Source organism: Coregonus lavaretus (genome assembly GCF_964263955.1).
Source record: "Coregonus lavaretus genome assembly, chromosome: 15".
Taxonomy (NCBI): Eukaryota; Metazoa; Chordata; class Actinopteri; order Salmoniformes; family Salmonidae; genus Coregonus; species Coregonus lavaretus.
In genome coordinates this window covers 45338922-45364788 of record NC_140002.1, presented here as the reverse complement: position 1 = coordinate 45364788, position 25867 = coordinate 45338922, and the positions used below count along the sequence as shown (strand labels likewise).

General features: G+C 42.1%; 3 protein-coding genes across 5 annotated transcripts; 2 read left to right on the top strand and 1 right to left on the bottom strand.

Annotated features, from left to right (window-relative positions):
- Window positions 1-379: 379 nt before the first annotated feature.
- On the top strand, window positions 380-11054 carry slc25a35 (solute carrier family 25 member 35). Its single transcript, XM_084178475.1, has 5 exons — window positions 380-3097; window positions 3656-3721; window positions 3916-4068; window positions 7087-7221; window positions 7557-11054. Exons 1-5 carry the CDS (start codon window positions 2726-2728, stop codon window positions 7725-7727), a joined length of 897 nt encoding a protein of 298 aa, XP_084034601.1. The 5' UTR covers window positions 380-2725; the 3' UTR covers window positions 7728-11054.
- Window positions 11055-12692: 1638 nt separating this feature from the next.
- On the bottom strand, window positions 12693-17392 carry rangrf (RAN guanine nucleotide release factor). Of its 3 annotated transcripts, none has more exons than XM_084178477.1 (7): window positions 17312-17392; window positions 15478-15550; window positions 14846-14935; window positions 14620-14736; window positions 14054-14216; window positions 13537-13631; window positions 12693-13117 (listed from the first exon to the last, which is right to left on the bottom strand). In XM_084178477.1, exons 3-7 carry the CDS (start codon window positions 14923-14925, stop codon window positions 12991-12993), a joined length of 582 nt encoding a protein of 193 aa, XP_084034603.1. In that variant the 5' UTR covers window positions 14926-14935; window positions 15478-15550; window positions 17312-17392; the 3' UTR covers window positions 12693-12990. The 3 variants fall into 3 exon arrangements, with proteins under 3 accessions (XP_084034603.1, XP_084034604.1, XP_084034602.1); XM_084178478.1 differs by having other exon boundaries at window positions 15233-15550; window positions 17312-17385; XM_084178476.1 differs by lacking the exon at window positions 15478-15550 and having other exon boundaries at window positions 17312-17390.
- Window positions 17393-17923: 531 nt separating this feature from the next.
- On the top strand, window positions 17924-22703 carry LOC311142306 (uncharacterized protein). Its single transcript, XM_084177933.1, has 9 exons — window positions 17924-18155; window positions 18256-18416; window positions 18736-18837; window positions 19112-19189; window positions 19879-19995; window positions 20109-20207; window positions 20380-20525; window positions 20705-20908; window positions 22545-22703. Exons 1-9 carry the CDS (start codon window positions 18036-18038, stop codon window positions 22583-22585), a joined length of 1068 nt encoding a protein of 355 aa, XP_084034059.1. The 5' UTR covers window positions 17924-18035; the 3' UTR covers window positions 22586-22703.
- The last annotated feature ends 3164 nt before the right edge of the window (window positions 22704-25867 follow it).

Here is a 25867-nt window from a genome sequence, read left to right as displayed (position 1 = left end):
AAAATAACTTTATATCGAAGGAGTGCCTTTGATTTGATGGCCTGCACATGCGCAGTTCGGCGCGAGTACCGTTAGACCTGATTACGTGTTTCTACGCATGAGCTTTGCTACCCAATGTCGCCATGTCTTTGCCCTAACCCCTAGCCTAGCTAATGTTAACCACCTAGGTAACATTAGCCACAACAAATTGGAATTCGTAACATATACAGTACCAGTCAAAAGTTTGGACACCTACTCATTCAAGGGTTTTTCTTTATTTTTACTATTTTCTACATTGTAGAATAATAGTGAAGACATCAAAACAAATAACACATATGGAATCATGTAGTAAGCAAAAAAGTGTTAAACAAATGAAATTATATTTTATATTTGAGATTCTTCAATTAGCCACCCTTTGCCTTGATGACAGCTTTGCACACCATTGGCATTCTCTCAACCAGCTTCACGTGGAATGCTTTTCCAACAGTCTTGAAGGAGTTCCCACATATGCTGAGCACTTGTTGTCTGCTTTTCCTTCACTCTGCGGTCCAACTCATCCCAAACCATCTCAATTTGTGTTGGGTCATTGTCCTGTTGAAAAACAAATGATAGTCCCACTAAGCTCAAACCAGATGGGACGGCGTATCGCTGCAGAATGCTGTGGTAGCCATGCTGGTTAAGTGTGCTTTGAATTCTAAATAAATCACAGTCAGTGTCACCAGCAAAGCACCCCCACACCATAACACCTCCTCCTCCATGCTTTACGGTGGGAACTACACATGCGGAGATCATCCGTTCACCCACACGTGTCGCGGTTTGAACCATAAATCTCAAATTTGGACTCCAGACCAAAGGACACACTTCCACCGGTCTAATGTCCATTGCTCGTGTTTATTGGCCCAAGCAGGTCTCTTTTTCTTATTGGTGTACTTTAGTAGTGGTTTCTTTGCAGCAATTCAACCATGAAGGCCTGATTCACACAGTCCCCTCTGAACAGTTGATGTTGAGATGTGTCTGTGACTTGAACTCTGTGAAGCATTTATTTGGGCTGTATTTCTGAGGCTGGTAGATCTAATGAACTTATCCTCTGCAGCAGAGGTAACTCTGGGTCTTCCTTTCCTGTGGCGGTCCTCATGAGAGCCAGTTTCATCATAGCGCTTGATGGTTTTTGCAACTGCACTTGAACAAACTTTAAAAGTTATTGAAATGTTCCGTATTGACTGACCTTCATGTCTTAAAGTAATTATGGACTGTCGTTTCTCTTTGCTTATTTGAGCTGTTCTTGCCATAATATGGACTTGGTATTTTACCAAATAGGGCTATCTTCTGTATACCAACCCTACCTTGTCACAACACAACTGATTGTCTCAAACGCATTAAGAAGGAAAGCAATTCCACAAATTAACTTTTAACAAAGCACACCTGTTAATTAAAATTCATTCCAGGTGGCTACCTCATGAAGCTGGTTGAGAGAATGCCAAGAGTGTGCAAAGCTGTCATCAAGGCAAAGGGTGGCTATTTGAAGAATCTAAAATCTAAAATATATTTTGATTTGTTTAGCACTGTTTTGGTTACTACATGATTTCATATGTGTTATTTAATAGTTTTGATGTCTTCACTATTATTATACAATGTAAAAAATAGTAAAAATAAAGAAAAACCCTGGAATGAGTAGGTGTGTCCAAACTTTTGACTGGTAGTGTATGTTTAGCAAATTTGTAACATATTGTACAAATAGCAATCCGTAACATATACAAATTGTAATTTATAACATATCATATAAAATGGATGATGGACATCCACATATTAATACATACCATACGCAATGTAACGTATCATACAAATTGGAGTGTCCCGGATTCACGTTTACAGTGAGGGATTCAATTAATCTGGCTAGGGCGCCCGGGTAGACATGTTTCGTACCCTGTGAAAGTTGATTGCATTCGTTTTGGAACCGGACTGCCTCCCAGGCGTGAGCCAGGTGCTCTGCTCAAAACCCACTGCGAAATCGACTTAAAACAAAAGTGACATAATTAAACACATGGAGTAATGAGTAGGAATCTGTGTTTTCACATGCAAAAGTGATTGCTTTTGATAAAATCACTATCTGCCATCCCAATGAAAACTGGTTTAAAAACTCAAACATATTTGATGGAAAAGAGATATTGTATGTTTGTTGATGATACACCATGCTGCCTTGTTGATATGACCGAGAGGCGCAGATTACTGTTCGATTTGGGAAGGGCGCTCACCGCTTTTGCCCGTTCACATCACGGGCCATAGACCGGTGCCACGCATCTCATTGTAATCAAATTTTCCCTATGTTACGTCTACCCCTGAGTCCAGGTTGGCCAACGGTACTCTGCATTGTGCTTTGATCGTCCAATCAAAATAAGCCGGATGAAGGATGTGCTTAACTCAGCGTTTTCATTGGCCAAGAAGACAAGCCAAGGCTTTGGATGGATTCATCAGCACATTGCATACGTAATATGTGCGCGCTGGTCATGAATAGCTGATGAACATGGCAAGGACAGCTAAAAGGACAGACGAAGGCAATGAATACCGCGTAGAAATAACCATAATGGAACATACAAACTATTTTTAGGGCGCGACCGATTGTTTATTATCGTCACGCTTTAGTCTGTGACCTTGGGATTTTGACAGATTCGTTTAGAACGGGGGATTTGGAATCCTACATATCCGTCATATACCGCATTCACTTTGCTAAGGTCGAGCCCACTTAGCAATGGATTTTATCCTGAGCGGGGCAGCTGCCTGCGGGGCTTGCCTGTTCACAAACCCACTGGAGGTTGTCAAAACTCGGATGCAATTACAGGGAGAGCTCAAAAGCCGGGGGACATACCAGATTTACTACCGCAACGTTTTCCACGCTTTTTACACTATCGGCAAAGTAGATGGACTCGCTGGTTTACAGAAAGGTTTGGTACCGGGACTTGTCTATCAGTTTTTTATGAATGGAGTGAGGCTTGGGTCGTATTCAATCATTGAGTCATCTGGATACATCCACACGGACGGGAGGGTTAGTGCAGCCAAGACCACAGTTGCAGGGGCTGCGGCTGGAGTAGTTGGGGCAGTGATGGGAAGTCCCATCTACTTGGTGAGTATTGCGCATGCCCGGCATCATGGGTTATCGTTTGTGTGTTTACACTCATGGCTAGTGCGTGATCGTATACAGATGTATTTAAATGTCTGGCCTGTACTTTCTAATGCTGAAAACATCCCCAATGTCAGAATGACATTGTCAGTGGTGTAGTCTCTAGACCAGCGGTTCCCAACCTTTTCCCTTCCGGGGGGAGGGGGGGGGGGGGGACGATGACGACGACCAAATCACCGTCAAAAGCTCTTGAGGACCACCATTCGCTGAGTCGCAGAATCGTTTAACTTGCTGCTCAATTTTATCATAAATGTAACAGATTAAAGGCTTATTATTATTATTATTATTATTATTATTATTATTATAAACAATTTGCATTGTGAAGTAATGTAAAATTGCGTATAATACCATTAATACTCCCAACTATTATTATTTTTTGAAGAAAATGAAATAAAATATGAAATAAAATAATCGCGGACCACTTGAAACCACTGCTCTAGACTAGAGGACAGTTGGTGAGATGAGTGAAGGCTTGACGTTCCTGTTGTTTACATCACTCAGGTGAAGACTCACATTCAGAATCAGGCCACTTCCTCTATAGCTGTTGGACATCAGTATCAACATCAGGTAAGGTCTAGTCCTCAATCAATGAAATAAATCACGTTTGTCAAATGTTCATATACATTGTAACTACTGTACTCAACCCTTCCATCCATTTCTACATTTTACTCCTCCTACCCCTCCATCTCTCTACCCCTTAATCTCTCTGTCTACACTTCCATCTCTCCTTCTACCCCTCCATCCTTCCCTCTCTCTCTCAGGGGATGGTCCATGCTCTGGCAGCGATCCACAAGCAGCATGGTATCCTAGGCCTGTGGAGGGGCTCCAGTGCAGCTGTACCCAGGGTCAGCGTGGGGTCAGCTGCTCAACTCTATTCCTTCGCTGCCTCCAAGGAGCTTGTCATCGACCTACAGGTCAGGACGTGTCGTTAAAACAATTATCTTGGGACAGACGGTTAACATATCCCAAATTGAGTAACTGTCCAGTGAGCACGGAATATTTGGTCCTGTGATGCCAAGATTAGTGTGGTAGTAGGATAGATGGAGGCACACATAGTCTACAGGATCAAAAGAGGAGCCAAGACAACTAGCTGTCTGTGTCAGGGATGAAGAGGGACTCTATCAGGGAACCGGAGGGGTGAAAGGACCAATATTTCATTATTGCCTGCTAAATCTAATTTCAGAGAGATAAGTAGGTATACATCAATTCAATCAATCAAGCAATATCTTTGTCTCTGGGCAATTCCACAGTAACAGAATTATGCTTTGACTCCGAATTTTCACTTTAAATGTATGCCAAACAAAAACCATTGATTTAAAAATTTAGCGAACCATACAAGGATTACTTAGAAAAATGTACACACAAAATGTTAGTAAAACACATTTACTGGAAGAACTGTGCAGATGCAAAGATTGGTAACAGAATTACAGTAAAATCTCTAGTTTTTTATCTGACCACATTTTCCAAAAACTCTGTTAACCCTTTACACTCATACTGGTATTCGAGTTGAAAATGACAGATTTGGGCGCTGATAAGAGCCTAAATTGGAACACAGTGGCTGTACAGTAACATGCTATAAATTATGGCAGAGCTCAGGTCTCCGCTTCACAGCTCTGTATGGGTTTTGAATGACAGATGTTCTGAACTTGAGCACCGCACGCAACAAGAAGTTGCCCCCATCCCTCCCGGTAATTGGGCAACTTTTGCAACTTTTTTTGTTGGCTGAGTGAGCGAAATGCTGAAACTAAAGAGGACTGTATGCATTTTGAAAGATGAGACATTGAGGATTATAATAAATACCAGTTTGATGTAATACAAGCAAGCCAAACACCCGTGAGTCCAAATGTGCACTTCACATTTCCATATCATAAAACTCACGTCATATACAATGTCAACGTTTATGATCATTATGTTTGATGTACAGTTACAAGATGACATGGCGTTATACCCTGGGTTGTTCTGAATGGAATGAGCCTGTTTGTCTATTGTGAAGAAAATTTGCTGTGGAACATGCACATGAATACACGCATTAATCCTTTCTATGCACATCAAAATTACAATTAGTTTCTCTGAATTGCCTTGTGAAAGCCTAACCCTGTAAGATCATATTTTATAACTTAGCTAGTCATGTTGGCAATAGAACAAGCTTTCAAATGATGCCCACCTGACCCAGATTGCGATTTATAATGGGCTGTTTTTGGATTGCGTAAACAACAACAGTAATTGTGTGATTGCAGGGTTGTGTTCCAAACAAAACAACTACAAGTGTGCTTGCTCTAGTTCCTCAATGGCACAGCTAGGAGAGCTAAAAAAATTATAATAGCAACTTATAGTTAATTTCTCTTCTTTGAGTCATAAAAGTGCATAGTAATTACTTACTAACTGTGCACACTTTGGAGAGATGTGTGGCCACCTGGAGACACCAGTTAGTCCTCTCACTCAAACGCTTTTGTCTTATGTTGCACACACCCCACATTTTCCAGGATTATTTTGATCATGTTACTGAATGTATCCAGAGTGTTTTCTGATTTCATTATCAACATGTGGCGAAAAGTACAGTAAATCTAAAATGCACATAAAATCAACAGTTTAATGTTTGGATTCAGAATTACAGTGCATATGGAAAGTTTTCAGACCCCTTGACTTTTTCCACATTTTGTTACTTTACAGCCTTCTAAAATGGATTAAATTGTTGTTGTTTTTCTGGTCATCAATCTACACACAATACCCCATAATGACAACGCAAAAACAGGTTTTTAGAAATTTTTGCAAATTTATTACAAATAAAAAAAATGGAAATATCACATTTAAATAAGAATTCAGACCCTTTATTCAGTACTTTGTTGAAGCACCTTTGGCAGCGATTACAGCTTAGTCTTCTTGGGTATGACGCTACAAGCTTGAATAATTCTAAAAAGAATAATGTGCAAATGTTGTACAATCCAGGTGTGTAAAGCTCTTAGAGACTTACCCAGAAAGACTCACAGCTGTAATCACTGCCAAAGGTGATTCTAACATGTATTGACTCAGGGGTGTGAATACTTATGTAAATGAGATTTCTGTATTTCATTTTCAATACATTTGCTAAAATGTCTAAAAACATGTTTTCACTTTGTCATTATGGGGTATTGTGTGTGGATGGGTGAGAGAGTTTGCCTTTTTGCCCAACATTTCATTTAAGGTGCTCCAAAGCTTTTTACTATCATTCTTTATATAATTTATCTTTTTCATAGTACAGTTTCCAATTTTTTGGTTTAGTCACATGATTTTTCGATTTACAGGACGTTTGATGATTAGCTGTGCAGCCAGACTTATTTGCCATTCCTTTTGCCTCATCCCTCTTAACCATACCATTTTTCAATTCCTCATCAATCCATGGGGATTTAAGTTTTTACAGTAAAATTTGACTCTTAGCTTTCATTTGAAACCTATGAACTTCACATGTTGGTGCTCATGTTTTTGTTTAGATGGAAATGCCCATTTGTAAATACTGTACATAATGTACTACAACCTTATGGTTACCACAGCAGTGCTCTGTATCTGGTAGGGTGTTCTCTGTTCATTTTGGGACGTTTGACACCATTCATACCACGTGGTGTTTACATAACTCTGTTTGGTGGGGAAAAAATTACTAGCTAGGTTATTATTCAGCTCAATCTAAACTAAATAGATAACAGAAGTTTCATATTACAGAAGAACTCTGCATTGATCTTATTTTTATTATTTTAGTCATATCATAAGATCTGCTATGTTAACAGCTGGATACTGGCTGTCTGACCACTAAGGGATGGTTCCTCAGACACAGATTAATGCTAGTCCTGGATTAAAAGGCACTTTCAATAGAGATTTTCCAGTGTCTGGGACAGTTATTTTCGGGAAACCAGCCCTAAGCATACCTCACTAAGTTACCCTTTTCTCTCTCCCCCTACCAGGTGTTCCCAGAGGGCAGCTGGCTGGTGGCTCTGTGTGCAGGTATGATCAGCAGTGTGGTGGTGGTGGCAGCCATGACACCCTTTGACGTGGTCAGCACACGGCTCTACAACCAACCTGTGGATCATACAGGCAAGGTCAGTGGTTTACTTTACATGGTCCTTCCTGTGTGGCTCAGTTGGTAAGAGCATGGCGCTAGCAACACCAAGGTCGTGGGTTCTATTCCCGCAGTGATCACATGCACATACTAAATATGTATGCTGTCACTGTGCTGCCAAGTGGCTCTGAAAAAAACTCTCACAAGGGAAAGGGTGTGTTGAGCAAAATATAAAGATTAACATTCCTGCAGGTCTACAGTATTGATAAAAGGGACCCAAGTGACCCACTGTTGTTTACCACATGAATTGTCTTAATGTAATTGTACTACTCTAACATGGCTCTGAATACTGACTGGATATCCTCTCATTTCCAGGGAGAGCTCTATAAGGGTTTTGGGGACTGCTTCTCGAAGACACTGAAGAAGGAGGGTGTGACAGGGCTCTACAAAGGCCTGGGTGCATCCTACTTCCGTCTGGGGCCACACACCATCCTGTCTCTACTGTTCTGGGACGAACTGCGGAAGCTCTGGCAGCAGCACAGATAGTAGCCGGCAGGCAGGCAGGGCAAGCTCTACTCTGCCAGCAACACAGATAGTATCAGGAAAGGGAGACTCAGGCCGTGTTCCAGGCCATCTGCAAAGCAGTTGCGCTGCATAAATTAACCAATGATTACCACGTCATCTATACTGCAGTCGGCATCAGAATTATATATTTTTTGTATAGGTTTTATTAATATTTTTTCTCAAACAATAACAACCATACATAAATAAAAGACAGACAGACACAACTTTCATCAAATAAATTACATCACACCTGCTCAGGCCCAGCCATACACATCACGTACAGTACCAGTCGAAAGTTTGGACACACCTACTCATTCCAGGGTTTTTCTTTATTTTTACTATTTTCTACATTGTAGAATAATAGTGAAGACATCAAAACTATTATATAACACATGGAATCATGTAGTAACCAAAACAGTGTTAAACAAATCAAAATATATTTTAGATTCTTCAAAGTAGCCACCTTTTGCCTTGATGACAGCTTTGCACACTCTTGGCATTCTCTCAACCAGCTTCACGAGGAATGCTTTTCCAACAGTCTTGAAGGAGTTCCCACATATGCTGAGCACTTGTTGGCTGCTTTTCCTTCACTCTGCGGTCCAACACATCCCAAACCATCTCAATTGGGTTGAGGTTGGGTGATTGTGGAGGCCAGGTTATCTGATGCAGCACTCATCACTCTCCTTGGTCAAATAGCCCTTACACAGCCTGGAGGTGTGTTTTGGGTCATTGTCCTGTTGAAAAACAAATTATAGTCCCACTAAGCGCAAACCAGATGGGATGGCGTATTGCTGCAGAATGCTGTGGTAGCCATGCTGGTTAAGTGTGCCTTGAATTCTAAATAAATCACAGACAGTGTCACCAGCAAAGCACCATCACACCTCCTCCTCCATGCTTCACGGTGGGAACCACACATGCAGAGATCATCCGTTCACACAAAGACAAAGACACGGCGGTTGGAACCAAAAATCTCAAATTTGGACTCATCAGACTAAAGGACAGATTGCTCGTGTTTCTTGGCCCAAGCAGGTCTCTTCTTCTTATTGGTGTCCTTTAGTAGTGGTTTCTTTGCAGCAATTCGACCATGAAGGCCTGATTCACGCAGTCTCCTCTGAACAGTTGATGTTGGGATGTGTCTGATGCTTGAATTCTGTTAAGCATTTATTTGGGCTGCAATCTGAGGTGCAGTTAACTCTAATGAACTTATCCTCTGCAGCAGAGGTAACTCTCGGTCTTCCTTTCCTGTGGCGTTCCTCATGAGAGCCAATTTCATCATAGTGCTTGATGGTTTTTGCGACTGCACTTGAAGAAACTTTCAAAGTTCTTGAAATGTTCCGTATTGACTGACCTTCATGTCTTAAAGTAATGATAGACTGTCGTTTCTCTTTGCTTATTTGAGCTGTTCTTGCCATAATATGGACTTGGTCTTTTACCAAATAGGGGGATCTTCTGTATACCACCCCTACCTTGTTACAACACAACTGATTGGCTCAAACGCATTAAGAAGGAAAGAAATTCCACAAATTAACTTTTAGTAAGGCACACCTGTTAATTGAAATGCATTTCAGGTGACTACCTTATGAAGCTGGTTGAGAGAATGCCAAGAGTGTGCAAAGCTGTCATCAAGGCAAAGGGTGGCTACTTTGAAGAATCTCAAATATGGTTACTTCATGATTCCATATGTGTTATTTCATAGTTTTGATGTCTTCACTATTATTCTACAATGTAGAAAATAGTAAAAATAAAGAAAAACCTTGGAATGAGTAGGTGTGTCCAAACTTTTGACTGGTACTGTATGTCTCAACCACACTCCCCTTCATCGCCTGGAACATTCCAGTGCTTGTAGCACTCTGCCAAATGGCCTCAAATTGCACTGTTCTATTTTTGTCCGTAGCCCACACCTTTTAAATATTTACATAATAATACATTTGATTCATCCACTGTCATATTGATGGAGGATAATTTGATTCCCAGTTGTTGAGTATAAGTTTTTTCAAAATCATTAACGAGAGGAGTATGGTCCACCCGATTGGGTATCTCACCGCACCCTCATATGCCATGTCTTGAAGTATGCAGATAGACAGATTAAAAGTAAACGTACGTTGTAAAACTTATGACAGCCAACTTTCTAACGCCGCCCATAACTTTTGGACTTTATAGCACTCCCAGAAGGCATGGATTATTAAGTCCTTGTTAGTTTTACACTTAAGACATGACTCTACCGTTGTGCTGTAGAATTTGTGAATTTTGTCTCTTGTATTATAAATTCTATACATTAGTTTATACTGGATTAAGCATACATTTTAGTTAACTGTAATTTGGTTAGTTATGTTCCAACACTCCCTCCATCTTGTGCAAGGCATCAGAATTGAATATCATATTAATGCGATTACTGACATCCAGGAGTTGGGATGTGGTGCGTGACTGCAATGTAGGTGGCCCTGAACATGGACGCAGTCAGGTATAAAGATAGGTCACTCATTAAGCCACAGGTCAGTTCACAGGGTGAAGATCCCTCATTTAATGAGTTTGTAGCCTGATCCCAGATCTGTTTGTTCAGTCTTGCCAACACCTATGGTCATTGACTATACAACGTAAACAGATCTGGGACCAGGCTTATGCATTTGGTCTTTTTTTAAAATAGAGCAAAGGTCTTGGTTTTACGCTCCAATAAGAATCCAATTCAAACTGGTTTCTGATCTCTGAAGCACAATAAGGTAACAATAGGCTGCTGTGGTTGCTGACACGTTGTGTGCAGCAGGATAGTTTATCCATCCAATAAGAATAGGAAGATGTTTGAGTCAGAATAATTCTTCTGCAGAATGTTCACCACAAGCTTCCTCCACTTTTACTAATAACGCCCATACCTCATTTATCAAGTTACTGACTGCTGTGAACTTATGTAGCTTGAGTACTAGGAAACATCTATTACACAATTGAATCTACAGAGAATTTGGACATCTACAGATTAGGCAAGACTTCTTCAAACGTACATGAACAATCTCAGCACAGTATTGATAGAGAAAGCATTGACCTTCAGAGTAGATTTGATTACAAACCCATTGCAACAATTATTTTCACAAATGTAATATAAACTTACTGCAGAAATTAGACATGAGCTTATTTTTATAAAGTATAGTGAGGTTTGTTCATACCGCTTGCCTTACTGTAAAATTGCTCTCTGAATGTATAGCTTACTGCTTCTATTGCTTCTAAGGTTGACCAATATTGTACAATGGGTCTGCTTACTTGACGCAGCTTGGTTATTTAATTGCTGTACATCCATTACAGGCATTTTGATCTCTCGAATGAATGTATTCATTGTCTTGTCTAGATCAAATCTCTGAAGGATATTTATTTACTAACGTGATTCTGATATTGGTTTGCTACACAGCCATATGCAGTGCCATGTAATGTAATCTTGTAGGACAAAAAAAAAAGGTAATTGCTGTCAAATGGAAATTATGATTTCCATTTCAAGGGTAGCAGTTAAACATGGGTTGTTTTCCATTGTATTTCAGTAGACAAAGAAAGCCCTTGTTGCCAAGGAGATGACGAGTGAAGGAATTGACAAAGTAAAAAGGTTGCAACTTCACTGATTGTGAGCTCATAAGTTATAGTGAATGCTCCGACTTAAAATTTAAGCTGAACTAAAATATTAACGCAACATGCAAGATTTTCAAAGATTTTACTGAGTTACAGTTCATATAAGGAAATCAGTCAATTGAAATAAATTCATTAGGCCCTAATCTATGGATTTCACGACTGTGAATACAGATATGCATCTGTATATAAAAAAAAGGTAGGGGTGTGGATCAGGAAACCAGTCAGTATCTGGTGTAACCACCATTTCCCTCATGCAGCGCGACATCTCCTTCGCATAGAGTTGATCAGGCTGTTGATTGTGGCCTGTGGAATTTTGTCCCACTCCTCTTCAATGGCTGTGCGAAGTTGCTGGATATTGGCGGCAACTGGAACACATCGATCCAGAGCATCCCAAACATGCTCAATGAGTGACATGTTTGGTGAGTATGCAGGCAATGGAAGAACTGGGACAGTTTCAGCTTCCAGGAATTGTGTACAGATTCTTGTGACATGGGGCAGTGCATTATCATGCTGAAACACGAGGTGATGGTGGATGAATGGCATGACAATGGGCCTCATGATCTCGTCACGGTATCTGAATTCAAATTGCCATCGATAAAATGCAATTATGTTCGTAGCTTATGCCTGCCCATACCATAACCCCACCGCCACCATGGGCACACTGTTCACAACATTGACATCAGCAAACTGCTCGCCCACAAACTGTCTGCCCGGTACAGTTGAAACCGGGATTCATCCGTCAAGAGCACACTTCTCTAGCGGCCATCGAAGGTGAGCATTTGCCCACTGCAGTCGGTTACAACGCCGAACTGCAGTCAGGTCAAGACCCTGGTGAGGACGACGAGCACACAGATGAGCTTCCCTGAGACGGTTTTTGACAGTTTGGCAAGAAATTCTTCGGTTGTGTAAACCCAGTTTCATCAGCTGTCCGGGTGGCTCGTCTCAGACCATCCCGCAGGTGAAGAAGCCGGATGTGGAGGTCCTTGGCTGGCGTGGTTACACGTGAGGCCGGTTGGATGTACTGCTAAATTCTCTAAAATGACATTGGAGGCAGCTTATGGTAGAGCAATTAACATTCAATTATCTAGCAACTGCTCTGGTGGACATTCCTGCAGTCAGCATGCCAATTGTACACTCCCTCAACTTGAGACATCTGTGGCATTGTGTTGTGACAAAACTGCACATTTTAGAGTGTCCTTTTGTCCCCAGCACAAGGTGATCATGCTATTTAATCAGCCTCTTGATATGCCACACCTGTCAGGTGGATAGATTATCTTGGCAAAGGAGAAATGCTCACTAACAGGGATGTAAACAAATTTGAGAAATAATTTTGTGCACATGGAACATTTCTGGGATATTTTATTTCAGCTCATGAAACATGGGACCAACACTTTACATGTTGCGTTTTATATTTTTGTTCAGTTTAATATCAGCATAAGCAAAGTTCATACAATTTAAGTAAACAAATTATACCACGAGAAGACAACCAAAGCCAAAGCGCAATCTTGAGTGGTTTTTACTTTGAGCAGTAACTTGCATATTACATTATGTCTGTCTTTGAGAGAACAAAAAGATTGGAGATGAGTGTAAAGGGAATGTCTGTTGAAGCGATGTGGTGGGCTGGACCTGGAGCCCTCTTCTACCCAAACACGCCTGGGTCGTGTAGTCTGAGAGACTGCAGTAAATGCTGGAAGTCCTGCAGCGTCCATGGCTCTGTGTTCTCCTGCTGCTCTCCTCCTATCCCCACTGCACTGCTGCTGCTAGGGCTGGGAGGGCAGAGAGGCGAGGGGGTCGGGAGAGGTTAGGGAGAAGGAGTAGCACTTAACATAACAGGCAGCTTGGGAAAAAGTGGTAATACCAGGGTAATAGCATTGGTAACAAGTTATAGTAGTTAATGAAAACATTGATACCCTGTTTTCAGTTTAATTTATATTAATATAAAATTACATAACACATTTTGCCACATAGTACATTTTGCATAAATTATGTCCTACCCATGCTTTATCCATATATTACAAAAAAAATAAATGATTTTGTGGAATGATTTTTCATGTCTTCTACTTCATAAAACTCCAGTACTAGAACACCAGGGATAGACAGGAGTCCCCTATGGGCACTGTTCAAAAGTAGTCCACTATATAGGGAATATGGTGCCATTTGGGACAAACACCCTGTATAACCTCACCTTATGCTGAGGGGGTCGTTGAAGGTCACTAGAACATCCGTAGAGAACTGTGGTAGTCGGAACAGGCCAAGGTAAATGGTCACTGTATTTTTGGCCTGGAGGAAGGAATGCAACAAAATAAGATACAATTCTTGATAACCAGAGCTGGAACAGTTCAAATACAGTTTACCAACAGTTGAGGTGAATGCCAATGTCATATAAACCTCCACATGGTTTCAGACTATATAACTGCAAATGACATGACCCTTCTGACTGTGACAAGGAAAGGACTAGCACTTGTGCGTTTCCTGAAAAGACTAGGCTATAAATCCTCTTGAGTATAGCACACATGACTACCAAGGTGAATAATGGGCGTATACTGATTGTGCAAAGGGTTGGGCATTGGTACGTTGTGAGGCTACAGGTGAGATTGTCAGTGAGGTCACAGTGCACTTACTTTCTCTTTCAAAAAACAAGGTTACAATTTCACTAAGAATAAATACATTTTCAGAACTAAGAAAGAAACAGACCGACGTACTTCCTCATTGAACTTGGCCACACACTGTGTTCCAGTGAGTAGAAAGGCAGAGCTGCACTCCTCCAGGGAAAGGTCTGACTTGGGAAGGGCCACCACAGCCCTGACCTCTGATGTCCCTGGGGCCGACGCCTTGTTGCTCCCTGCTACATCCTCAAAGTGGTACCTAAAGGTCAATGGTTACGTTAAGAAAGGTGAGGCTGAGCAGTGAGCAGTTCCTATGCAATGCTTGACTTGGACTGAAATATGTGCCGGTCCTCATTTTGAGTGCCGGTACTGTTTATATTTAGGTGCAGGAACACCACAATACTTTTGAGTTCAAATCTATAAGGAGGTGCAGGAACTCAAAACATAGAACATTTGGAGGTGCCAGTACTCAGTTCCGGTGAGCTCCTGCCCAAGTCAATCACTGCAAAAACACACAGGATTCATCCCAAATGGTACTCTATTCTACATATAGTGCACTACTTTTGACCAGAGCCCTATGAACCTTGGTCAAAAGTAGTGTGCACTATAAAGAGAATAGGGTCCCATTTGGGATGAACTCACACCACAATTCTGGTGCATACCTGGCAGCGTCTCCATTCTGGACATGGCTCTGTAACTCCAGTAGCTCCACGATGATGCTCTGGTCAGTGTGGTCATGGGCAAAAACCTCCTGGTTGTCTGGAATCTCCCTCAACTCACTGCTCATATACAAGGGAGGGAGGATCAGAGAGAGGGAGAGAAAGGGGGGTGGGGGGGGGTGGGGGGTGTTGACCATAGAAATGTGTTGACCATGATATTTAGTCTCACCTGATGTCTTTGGCACTGTGAGGGATGGTGGCTGACAGGGCTCCTCCAAATAGAGGACGAACCATTGTGGCAATCTGCATTCTGGAGGAACTAGGGGAAATAAAATAAGACAGGGAGCTAAATTAGAGACTTGTGGGGCGGACTCATTAGGGACTTATGAGGGCTGACACATCATCAGCATTCTTATTTAGCTCTTGAAAACCCTTCTTATCTGTAGGGTTTTCAGCGGTTAGTTCTGCCCACGGTTGCCTGCTTGTGAACTACAATTCCGATGCTGAAACGTCAATAATCATTGCTTGCGAAACGGTTTTCAAAACATATGCTGATATGCCCCTTATCTTTCATATCAGCGAGAAATAATCTTTCAAATAAATAAGATACACTTACTGTAGCAGTTTTACACAGATCCATATGCTGCTTTAGCCCTTGATCATGACTCAGTTCCATTACATTACACATAAGTCATTGGAGAAAGGCGTCTTCTGTACCGGGGCGTTTTGTTAAGAGCCCCAACGCTCGGTCTGAACATTAACACGCATCCCTTGCGGTATGGTTTTGGAAGGATAAGGCACTTATCTTCCATATCAGCGAGAAATCATTTTCAAAAAACAAAAGGTTAAATTGATACACACCTTTATAGGGTTAGTGTTCCCACATGGCCATATCTCCACGGAAGACAGAGGCCTAAATAGCTATCTAGCATGCCTGAAAAGGGGAAGAAGTGTAGTTCATCAACTGGAGGAGCACACAGCGTTAGCCCAAGATGTACTCTTAAAGAACGTATATGTTATTTTCAGAGGTAGACTGGCTCTGGCAGCCAAAACAGCCAAATACTCCCATCTAAACGTGAATAATTCTCAATTGCGATAGAGTTCTAGAAACATAAAGCCATTTACTTTCATATCACATCAAAATAATTTCACAAATGCAAAATATACACATACTGTACACTTTTTGTACCGGCTTTATCACAATTGTAGCAGACAGTATTTTTCAGTAACAACGTGTTTCTGGAGGCTTTCTTCCATTACACACAGGTGTTTGGAGCGTGCTAGGTAGCTAATTAGCACAGGTGGTCCATCTGGCAGTCTAGACTTGACAAACAGTTCATGCAGCTTTTGTATTCTGATCATGGAATTCCGAACAAGTAATGCCTCTACACCTACATTTAATGTGTCTACCATGTCCACATTGCGTCCTGATTCCCTTTTCAAGCGCTATATTCAAATGCAAGTATACATTATGCATATGGTGGAAAATACTAAATATAATAACACAACAACAATTTGATGGCAATCGCCATCTAACCTCTAAATAGCCAGAAAATTAACTAACAAAATTAAAGGGATTGAAAACAGGTTAGCATATCTCGAGGCCAAACAATTATAATCTAATCTGGCTAGCATTTATGAAGCACGCAAACACGTTCCTCACACGCTGGTAATGTATTTCCGCCAACGTTTAAAGAAAAATGGCCATGTGGGAACCCTACAACTAAAAGGTGTGTAGTAATTGAAAATGATTTAAATGGTGATATTATAGATATCTTGCTTATAATTCCAAAACCGTACCGCAAGCGAGACGTTTTAAAACAACACATGCCAGAAGATACTGGGTGCGTTCGTAAATTCACTCTGGCTATCTATTCCGATTTCAGAGGACTGAGTGTGCCAGAGTGCAGATTAATTGATGAATTTACGAACGCGCAACACCGGTTGAATATGACCGGTGTCAGTAAACGTCGGCAAAAAAACGTAATTAAATTGTTGCCAGCAGCACAGTCACCAACTCTCTAGATAACATGAAAACTGGCTAACCAGCTCTGCTAGGGCTTGAAAAATGGTCTGAGTGAGGTGTTCTCTCATTTATGTCTGGAATTAGCTCAGTTGGTAGAGCATGGTGTTTGCAACGCCAGGGTTGTGGGTTCGATTCCCACAGGGGGCCAGTATGAAAAATAAAATAATGTATGCACTCACTAAGTCGCTCTGGATAAGAGCGTCTGCTAAATTACTAAAATGTAAGTTGCTGGCTAACTTTAGCCAGTTAGCTTGGGTGCTTGAATGCCATTGTCAGGTCAGAACTCTCGGATCAACCCTACGCCTCCGCCAGAGCGTCCAGTGTGCGCTCTGAATTTACGAACGGACAATTTGACAACGCTCTGAATTTACGAACACTCTGGCACTTCAGAGTGAATTTACATACACACCCACTATCATCATAGGCGCTAAAGGTAGTTAGCGTCTATGAATGGGTTACATTCTTATTAGGCTACTTGTTATTTGTCACATACACGTGTTTAGCGGGTGTAGCGAAATGCTTGTGCTTCTAGCTCTGACAGTGCAGTAATATCTAACAAGTAATCCATGATTTAGGTACCCGCTATTCAATCACAACATCAGCGAATAAACCACTGGTATTGCAAACGGTATTCATTTTTACAGTTAATCAACAATTTTATTAACCTACCTGAGTTTTTGTAAGCACTTGAGACAAAACACAACACGAAGGGCTACAAAGTTGCCATTTTTATTGCCGGAAGTAAACAGTGAAAACAGACATGTAAAACCAGAGAATAATCTGACTCCGCGAAGTAATGGCTAGAAAGGTACTGCCATCTAGCGAACATCGGCTGAATGTCAGCTAAATGGTCTAAAATATAAATGTTCTTGTTTCAGAAGTAATCACGGTACCCCAAAACCATCAAAAACAGCATGTAAAGTACATAAAAAAGCTGTGAAACTTCAATTTCCTCGGACTGTCTTTATTACATCACAACCCTTCTATTGCGTCACTACAGAATTACATGGATCAGACATTGTGACAATGAACAAGCTTTTTGTTGAGATCAAATCAATCAATTATCAATTTTAACGTGGAGGGAAGTGACCATCAACCGAATGAGGTAAGTGAATGGCAAACACCTTCTGGAATCAATAGTGATGATTAGGCAACAAAACTCAAATTCAGTTTGTCAGATGTTTTTGTACCTCAAAAAGGTTCTATATCAGCATAGGCCTACAGGGCAGATGGCATGAAATAGGGGCACCACTTTTGACTAAGAGTCTAACAGACTTGGAAGAGTCTAAAATACTTTTTCGTCAATGCATCCCTTTACAATGCTCCTTTTTTACACAATACAATATCTCACTGAAATTCAGTCTCAGACTCTCATCTATAGGTGTCACACGCAATGACAGACTCTGGCGCTGGATCATCATTGATGCCCCTGAGAGGCATTCTGAAGAATTCTCATTCATCTGATGAACCAGAGCTTTTAGTTCATAATCCCGACTGCCCCCTGCGCTGCCAGGTACCATCTCCTGCCGTTGTGCCCTTAACCCCTCCAGGGGGGGTGAGTCAGGCAGAAGACACATTTCAGTGGTTAAAATAAAGTATGTATTCTGTTTCAGTCCTCCCCAGTGCCCCTGACCCAGCTGCAGTGCCACCTCAGCCTTTGCTCCAACTCAGCATCACTATCCGACACAGGCATGCCCCTCAAAGGCATCCTCAGGACCAGCATCAGCTCTGGGGCGACGGAAACACAGAAAGATTGTAACAGTTCTAAATTTCGGTGAGGTCCTTTTTATTTCCCCCCTTATTTTCCCTCAGTGAAAGAGGATGGGTGCATTGCACATTGCTTGGGGTGCATTGCACATTGGTTTACTTACATTTACTAAATTCAATATCAACAAGCTTTTGTTATCCCTATGTTTCATGCCTGAAAGGTTTGATTGAACCTTGTGCACTGTATTTCCACCATGCTTACTAGGCCTAATTATATTCCGCTCAACATTCAGCCGTCTCCCCTGTTCTGAGTTACAAAATCAAGAAGATACGAGGAGATGCACCATTTAGGCTTTAGAACTTTGTGGTCCTTGCCTATGTTTCAGGAAGAGACAGAGATGGGACGAGGGCAACATCCTAGCCACTAGCTGTCACTCCTGGCTGATGCCGGTGTCAGGGAGTAAGGAAGTCAAACCTGGGCCTCATCTGTGAGTAGATCAGAATGATGGAGGTATATAGGGAAATTGATATCCATAGTGGACATACTGCCATTGCACCTGCAATTCGTTGATCAATCATCTTCAGTGAATGAAGTAAAAAGACAAGTCTCAGTTTACCGTGGACAATATACATTCGTCGTCTTCTTCTTCTTCTTCTTCTTCTTCTTCTTCTTCTTCTTCTTCTTCTTCTTCTTCTTCTTCTTCTTCTTCTTCTTCTTCTTCTTCTTCTTCTTCTTCTTCTTCTTCTTCTTCTTCTTCTCAGGTGTAGTGTCACCATGTTGGATGGGGGTGCAGGCACCAGTACATCAGGAGAACAGATATGTCTGTGTATGAGTAAGAGGTAAGAGGACAGAAAGAACATTGGATTTTATGCATCAGATATGCTGTGTCTGTCTTGATGTACAGGACCAGTCAAATGTTTGGACACACCTACTCATTCAAGGGGTTTTCTTTATTTTTTACTATATTCTACACTGTAGAATAATAGTGAAGACATCCAAACTATGAAATAACACATATGGAATCATGCAGTAACCAAAGAAGTGTTAAACAAATCAAAATATATTTTGTATTTGAGATTCTTCAAAGTAGCCACCCTTTGCCTTGATGACAGCTTTGCACACTCTTGGCATTCTCTCAACCAGCTTCACCTGGAATGCATTTCAATTAGCTGGTGTGCCTTGTTAAAAGTTAATTTGTGGAATTTCTTTCCTTCTTAATGCATTTGAGCCAATCAGTTGTGTTGTGACAAGGTAGGGGTGGTATACAGAAGATAGCCCTATTTGGTAAAATACCAAGTCCTTATTATGGCAAGAACAGCTCAAATAAGCAAAGAGAAACGACATGTCAAACACAGAAGTCAGGCAAAATGTCCCTGTATTGCAATTGGGAATGACATTGATTGGAGAACACCTAAGATGCCATGCCTCCACTGACAGCATCAGGCTTTGTCTAAAACTCAAATAACCGATAATGTCCACATGGCTGAGTGGCTTATTATTCCTTATCTGACCTGATATTCTTTCTCAGGAAGAAGAGCCAGAGCTGGAATGAGATGAGTATTATGGCCACTCAGCCTCCCTACACGGACAACCCCTGGATGAAGGCAGACGATGGGTTCACTGCCTCTGTTGGCCTATTTACTAGGTGCATATGCAAGTGAAAGGGTATCATTAGCATACACCATTCTGTGTCCATCTCTCCTCTCTCCCTCTCTCCCTCTAATTACCTATCCTGTGTGTTTCTGTCCTCTCCTCTAGGCGGTCCCTGTCCCTCAGGGATGATGCAGGTCCCAGCCACAGCAGTACCAGCACCTCTTACAGCCAGCCTCCGTGCTCTCCACTGAAGCCTGGGAAGAAGTGAGAACACACAGACAAATATATTCAGACGCATACACATATAGAGGTTATCAGTACCCTATGCTACAAGGCCCAAGATGAATGTATGATTTTAGGGGAAACTCTTATTCAGCATGTCTTTCAGTTTCTTACTGACTAACTACGCTTAAACTTAATACATTTTTGCCTTTAGCTCATCAGCCTCAAATCAGTATCCAAACCGAAACCAATTAGATCAACCTAAGGACACCTCACAACACGGGATGATGGGCTCGTCAAAACAGGCGATAGAGGCAAAGGCTATGGCCACAGAGGAGAGTGCAGACATAGATCTCAATGGTGAGTAGATAAAAAAGCACACAATTACAGTACTCTACGGTATTGAATAATCACCCCCAAATGCATCTTGTCTATGCATTGAGCAGATGTTGAAAGCTAAGAGCATTGTGGTTCTATTTTATCTCACCTGCTGCCTTCTCACCTGACAATCACCTTGTTGAATTCATTCATCCTCACAGTGAGCCCCAGCTTTGAGCAGCTGAGGAAAGCCCACTTCAGAGAAGACAGAGAGGTGCTCCTGGCTCGGAGATCCATAGTCAAAGATGATGATGAGGATGAAGATACGGAGAGTACGGATTACACCGTCCCCATGCTAAACTATTGCAGCTGCACCTCCAGTGGCGGGGGATACGCAGCACCGATGTGCAAGCGAACACAGACCGGTGAGTTACGAACATGATATGACACTGTTATGAACATGATATGAGACTTTCTATTATCTACACTGCACTCATTTAAACTCAGCAAAAAAAGAAACGTCCTCTCACTGTCAACTGCGTTTATTTTCAGCAAACTTAACATGTGTAAATATTTGTATGAACATAACACGATTCAACAACTGAGACATAAACTGAACAAGTTCCACAGACTAACAGAAATTGAATAATGTGTCCCTGAACAAAGGGGGGGTCAAAATCAAAAGTAACAGTTAGTATCTGGTGTGGCCACCAGCTGCATTAAGTACTGCAGTGCATCATGGACTGCACCAGATTTGCCAGTTCTTGCTGGGAGATGTTAACCCACTCTTCCACCAAGGCACCTGCATGTTCCTGGACATTTCTGGGGGGAATGGCCCTAGCCCTCACCCTCCGATCCAACAGGTCCCAGACGTGCTCAATGGGATTGAGATCCGGGCTCTTCGCTGACCATGGCAGAACACTGACATTCCTGTCTTCCAGGAAATCATGTACAGAACGAGCAGTATGGCTGGTGGCATTGTCATGCTGGAGGGTCATGTCAGGATGAGCCTGCAGGAAGGGTACCACATGAGGAAGGAGGATGTCTTCCCTGTAACGCACAGCGTTGAGATTGCCTGCAATGACAACAAGCTCAGTCCGATGATGCTGTGACACACCGCCCCAGACCATGACGGACCCTCAACCTCCAAATCGATCCCGCTCCAGAGTACAGGCCTCGGTGTAACGCTCATTCCTTCGACGATAAACGCGAATCCGACCATCACCCCTGGTGAGACCAAACCGCGACTCGTCAGTGAAGAGCACATTTTGCCAATCCTGTCTGGTCCAGCGACGGTGGGTTTGTGCCCATAGGCGACGTTGTTGCCGGTGATGTCTGGTGAGGACCTGCCTTACAACAGGCCTACAAGCCCTCAGTCCAGCCTCTCTCAGCCTATTGCGAACAGTCTGAGCACTGATGAAGGGATTGTGCGTTCCTGGTGTAACTCGGGCAGTTGTTGTTGTCATCCTGTACCTGTCCCGCAGGTGTGATGTTCGGATGTACCGATCCTGTGCAGGTGTTGTTACACGTGGTCTGCCACTGCGAGGACGATCAGCTGTTCATCCTGTCTCCCTGTAGCGCTGTCTTAGGCGTCTCACAGTACGGACATTGCAATTTATTGCCCTGGCCACATCTGCAGTCCTCATGCCTCCTGCAGCATGCCTAAGGCACGTTCACGCAGATGAGCAGGGACCCTGGGCATCTTTATTTTGGTGTTTTTCAGAGTCAGTAGAAAGGCCTCTTTAGTGTCCTAAGTTTTCATAACTGTGACCTTAATTGCCTACCGTCTGTAAGCTGTTAGTGTCTTAACGACCGTTCCACAGGTGCATGTTCATTAATTGTTTATGGTTCATTTAACAAGCATGGGAAACAGTGTTTAAACCCTTTACAATGAAGATCTGTGAAGTTATTTAGATTTTTACAAATTATCTTTGAAAGACAGGGTCCTGAAAAAGTTTATTATGGTTTGTCACAAACTGTCATCATGAGTGATTATGATTGTTCTTAGAGGTAACTAAAATGAGGAACTGAATGAATAACAAGCTCTCCTTTTATCTTCAGTGGATACGGAGAAGGAGAAGACAACTCCCTCGGATAAGTGATGAGTGGGTGTCTGTGTCTCGGCTACTGTCTCTGCGCCATCACCATGCTTATGTTACATCCCACCTGCGTGAGTCAAGGTCTACAGTACCAACGCGTTACCACATCAATAGACTTTTAAGAAATGCCAAAACCTCAAACGTTATTCTCTTGTTGTCGTTTTTTATTACTATCCCAGTCAGGATTTACATTTTCACCAAAGACTTCCTTGAAAGTTGATCATCCCTCCTGTTAACACCAGAGGGTACTGTGGAGACACCGCCAAGGCCTAACCCTAGCGTAGTCAGTCTTAATGTGACTAAATAGGTGTTGGAAATAGAGATAAGATGTCTTTATCACTTCTTTACTTTTGAAGTGGTTTTTTCTGACTCAGAGTTTCAGACAGCTTGCACTTCTGCATCCAAATATCTGAGCATGTCAATAGACAGTATATGGAACACCTGCTGTGGTTAGCTCAGGCACACGTGTGTTCAGGCAGGGAAGGTACCCCAGCGGTTTAGATAATGATTCTCTCTACACAATGACCTCTTGTTTTCTCACCTAAACTGAAATTAGGCAAACTATTAGAATTTTAGCAACCAGGAAATGGCGGAGTGATTTCTGCATATTGCACCTTTAAAAGGAGTAGCTAGTCATTACAACTTCCAAAAAATTAGGAATCACTGTTCAACACCTTATGCATTTGGAAAGTATTCAGACCCCTTGACTTTTTCCACATTTTGTTACGTTACAGCCTTATTCTAAAATTGATTACTTTATTTGTTTCTTCTCATCAATCTACACACAATACCCCATTATGACAAAGCAAAAACAGTTTACGGAAATAAACAGAAATATCACATTTATATAAGTATTCAGACACTTTACACAGTACTTTGTTGAAGGACCTTTGGCAGCAATTAGAGCCTTGAGTCGTCTTGGGTATGACGCTACAAGCTTGGCACACCTGTATTTGGGGAGTTTCTCCCATTCTTCTCTGCATATCCTCTCAAGCTCTGTCAGGTTGGATATGGAGTGTCGCTGCACAGCCATTTTCAGGTCTGTCCAGAGATGTTCGATTGGGTTCATGTCCGGGCTCTGGCTGGGCCACTCAAGGACATTCAGAGACTTGTCCCGAAGCCACTCCTGCGTTGTCTTGGCTGTGTGCTTAGGGTTGTTGTCCTGTTGGAAGGTGAACCTTCGCCCCAGTCTGAGGCCCTGAGCGCTCTGGAGCAGATTTTCATCAAGGATCTCTCTGTACATTGCTCCGTTCATCTTTCCCTCGATCCTGACTAGTCTCCCAGTCCCTACCGCTGAAAAACATCCCCACAGCATGATGCTGCCACCACCATGCTTCACCGTAGGGATGGTGCCAGGTTTCCTCCAGATGTGACGCTTGGCATTTAGGCCAAAGAGTTCAGTCTTGGTTTCATCAGACCAGAGAATCTTGTTTCTCATTGTCTGAGGGGCAAACTCCAAGCGGGCTGTCATGTGCCTTTTACTGAGGAGTGGCTTCCGTCTGGCCACTCTACCATTAAGGCCTAATTGGTGGAGTGCTGCAGAGATGGTTGTCCTTCTGGAAGGTTCTTCCATCTCCACAGAGGAACTCTGGAGCGCTGTCAGAGTGACCATCGGGTTCTTGGTCACCTCCCTGACCAAGGCCCTTCTCCCCCGATTGCTCAGTTTGGCTCTAGGAAGAGTCTTGATGATTCTAAACTTCTTCCATTTAAGAATGATGCAGGCCACTGTGTTCTTGGGGACCTTCAATGCTGCAGAAATTTTTTGGTACCCTTCCCCAGATATGTGCCTCGACACAATCCTGTCTCGGAGCTATACGGACAATTCCTTCGACCACATGGCTTGGTTTTTGCTCTGACATGCACTGTCAACTGTGGGACCTTATATAGACAGGTGTGTGCCTTTCCAAATAATGTCCAATCAATTGAATTTACCACAGATGGACTCCAATCAACATTTTTTACATTTTAGTCATTTAGCAGACGCTCTTATCCAGAGCGACTTACAGTTAGTGAGTGCATACATTTTCATACTGGCCCCCTGTGGGAAACGAACCCACAACCCTGGCGTTGCAAGCGCCATGCTCTACCAACTGAGCTACAGGGGACTAAGTTGTAGAAACATTTCAAGGATGATCAATGGAAACAGGATGCACCTGAGCTCAATTTCGAGTCTCCTAGTAAAGGGTCTAAAAACATTATGGGGTATTGTGTGTAGATTGATGAGAATTTGTATTTATTTAGTAAATTTTAGAAAAAGGCTGTAACGTAACTAAATGTGAAAAAAGTCAAGAGGTCTGAATACTTAGTGTGTGTGTGTGTGTCAGGGGGCAGCATTATTACATTGTATTGTTTACATGAAAGAGTGATTATCCACACAATCCAAAGGCATTTGACTTTTGGGGGTAGTGTTATCAATAGTTTACTTACAATTCAAACAGATTACTTTTAGCTTGTTCTTTACAGTAATCTGTTCCGTAAAGTCTATTGCTGGTAGAATTGAGCAATGCACAGATGTCTTAAGCTAGACCATACAATATGGGATTGACTGTATTTTTCACAATAACTGTCGACAAGGCGCCTTTCGAAGTCAGTTTTCCTGACGTTCATGGAGATCGGCTTCACAGTAAACAGTTATGTCAGCTCAAGCGCAAATTACCTTTAAAAGTAAAATACGATGCGCAACGTGCTTTTGATTGAATCCCGGCCTTTGTTATGTAGCCACATGATCATTGGCACAAACAGGAACCCAGGCTCACACCTAGCTCACTTCCTCTTAGTCACGTGTCACTGTGCCAACAGCATAGCCCACAAGCACCAGGCATTTCTGCATTGGTAACTTGACCCAATGAGTATCTCATGTCAGCTATCTCATTAAAGTATTACAAAGCAGAGTAGCCTAAAGTACAGTACCTTCAGAAAGTATTCATACCCCTTGACTTATTCCACATTGTGTTGTGTTCCAGCCTGAATTCCAAATTGATTACATATTTTTTCCTCACGCATCTACACACAATACCCCATAATGAAAAAGTGAAAGTGTTTTTAGCGATTTTTGCAAATTTATTGAAAATGAAATGCAGAAATATCTCATTTACCTAGGTATTCACACCCCTGAGTCAATACATTGTAGAAGCACCTTTGATGGTGATTACAGCTTTGAGTCGTCTTGGATATGTCTGTATCAGCTCTGCACATCTGGATTTGGGGATTTTCTACCATTCTTCCTTGCAGATTTTCTCAAGCTCTGTTAAATTAGATGGGGAGCGGCGGTGAACAGCAATCTTC

Bases quoted from the DNA above. Each gene is read 5' to 3' on its own strand.
- slc25a35 (XM_084178475.1), top strand. From the start codon at position 2,726: ATGGATTTTATCCTGAGCGGGGCAGCTGCCTGCGGGGCTTGCCTGTTC. The intron at 3,722-3,915 runs GTAAGGTCTAGT...TCTCTCTCTCAG, and splicing joins GACATCAGTATCAACATCAG to GGGATGGTCCATGCTCTGGC. The intron at 7,222-7,556 runs GTCAGTGGTTTA...TCTCATTTCCAG, and splicing joins CTGTGGATCATACAGGCAAG to GGAGAGCTCTATAAGGGTTT.
- rangrf (XM_084178477.1), bottom strand. From the start codon at position 14,925: ATGCAGATTGCCACAATGGTTCGTCCTCTATTTGGAGGAGCCCTGTCA. The intron at 14,737-14,845 runs GTGAGACTAAAT...GTATATGAGCAG, and splicing joins CACAGTGCCAAAGACATCAG to TGAGTTGAGGGAGATTCCAG. The intron at 14,217-14,619 runs GTATGCACCAGA...ATTGACCTTTAG, and splicing joins CAGAATGGAGACGCTGCCAG to GTACCACTTTGAGGATGTAG.
- LOC311142306 (XM_084177933.1), top strand. From the start codon at position 18,036: ATGACAGACTCTGGCGCTGGATCATCATTGATGCCCCTGAGAGGCATT. The intron at 18,156-18,255 runs GTACCATCTCCT...ATTCTGTTTCAG, and splicing joins ACTGCCCCCTGCGCTGCCAG to TCCTCCCCAGTGCCCCTGAC. The intron at 18,838-19,111 runs GTGAGTAGATCA...TCTTCTTCTCAG, and splicing joins GTCAAACCTGGGCCTCATCT to GTGTAGTGTCACCATGTTGG.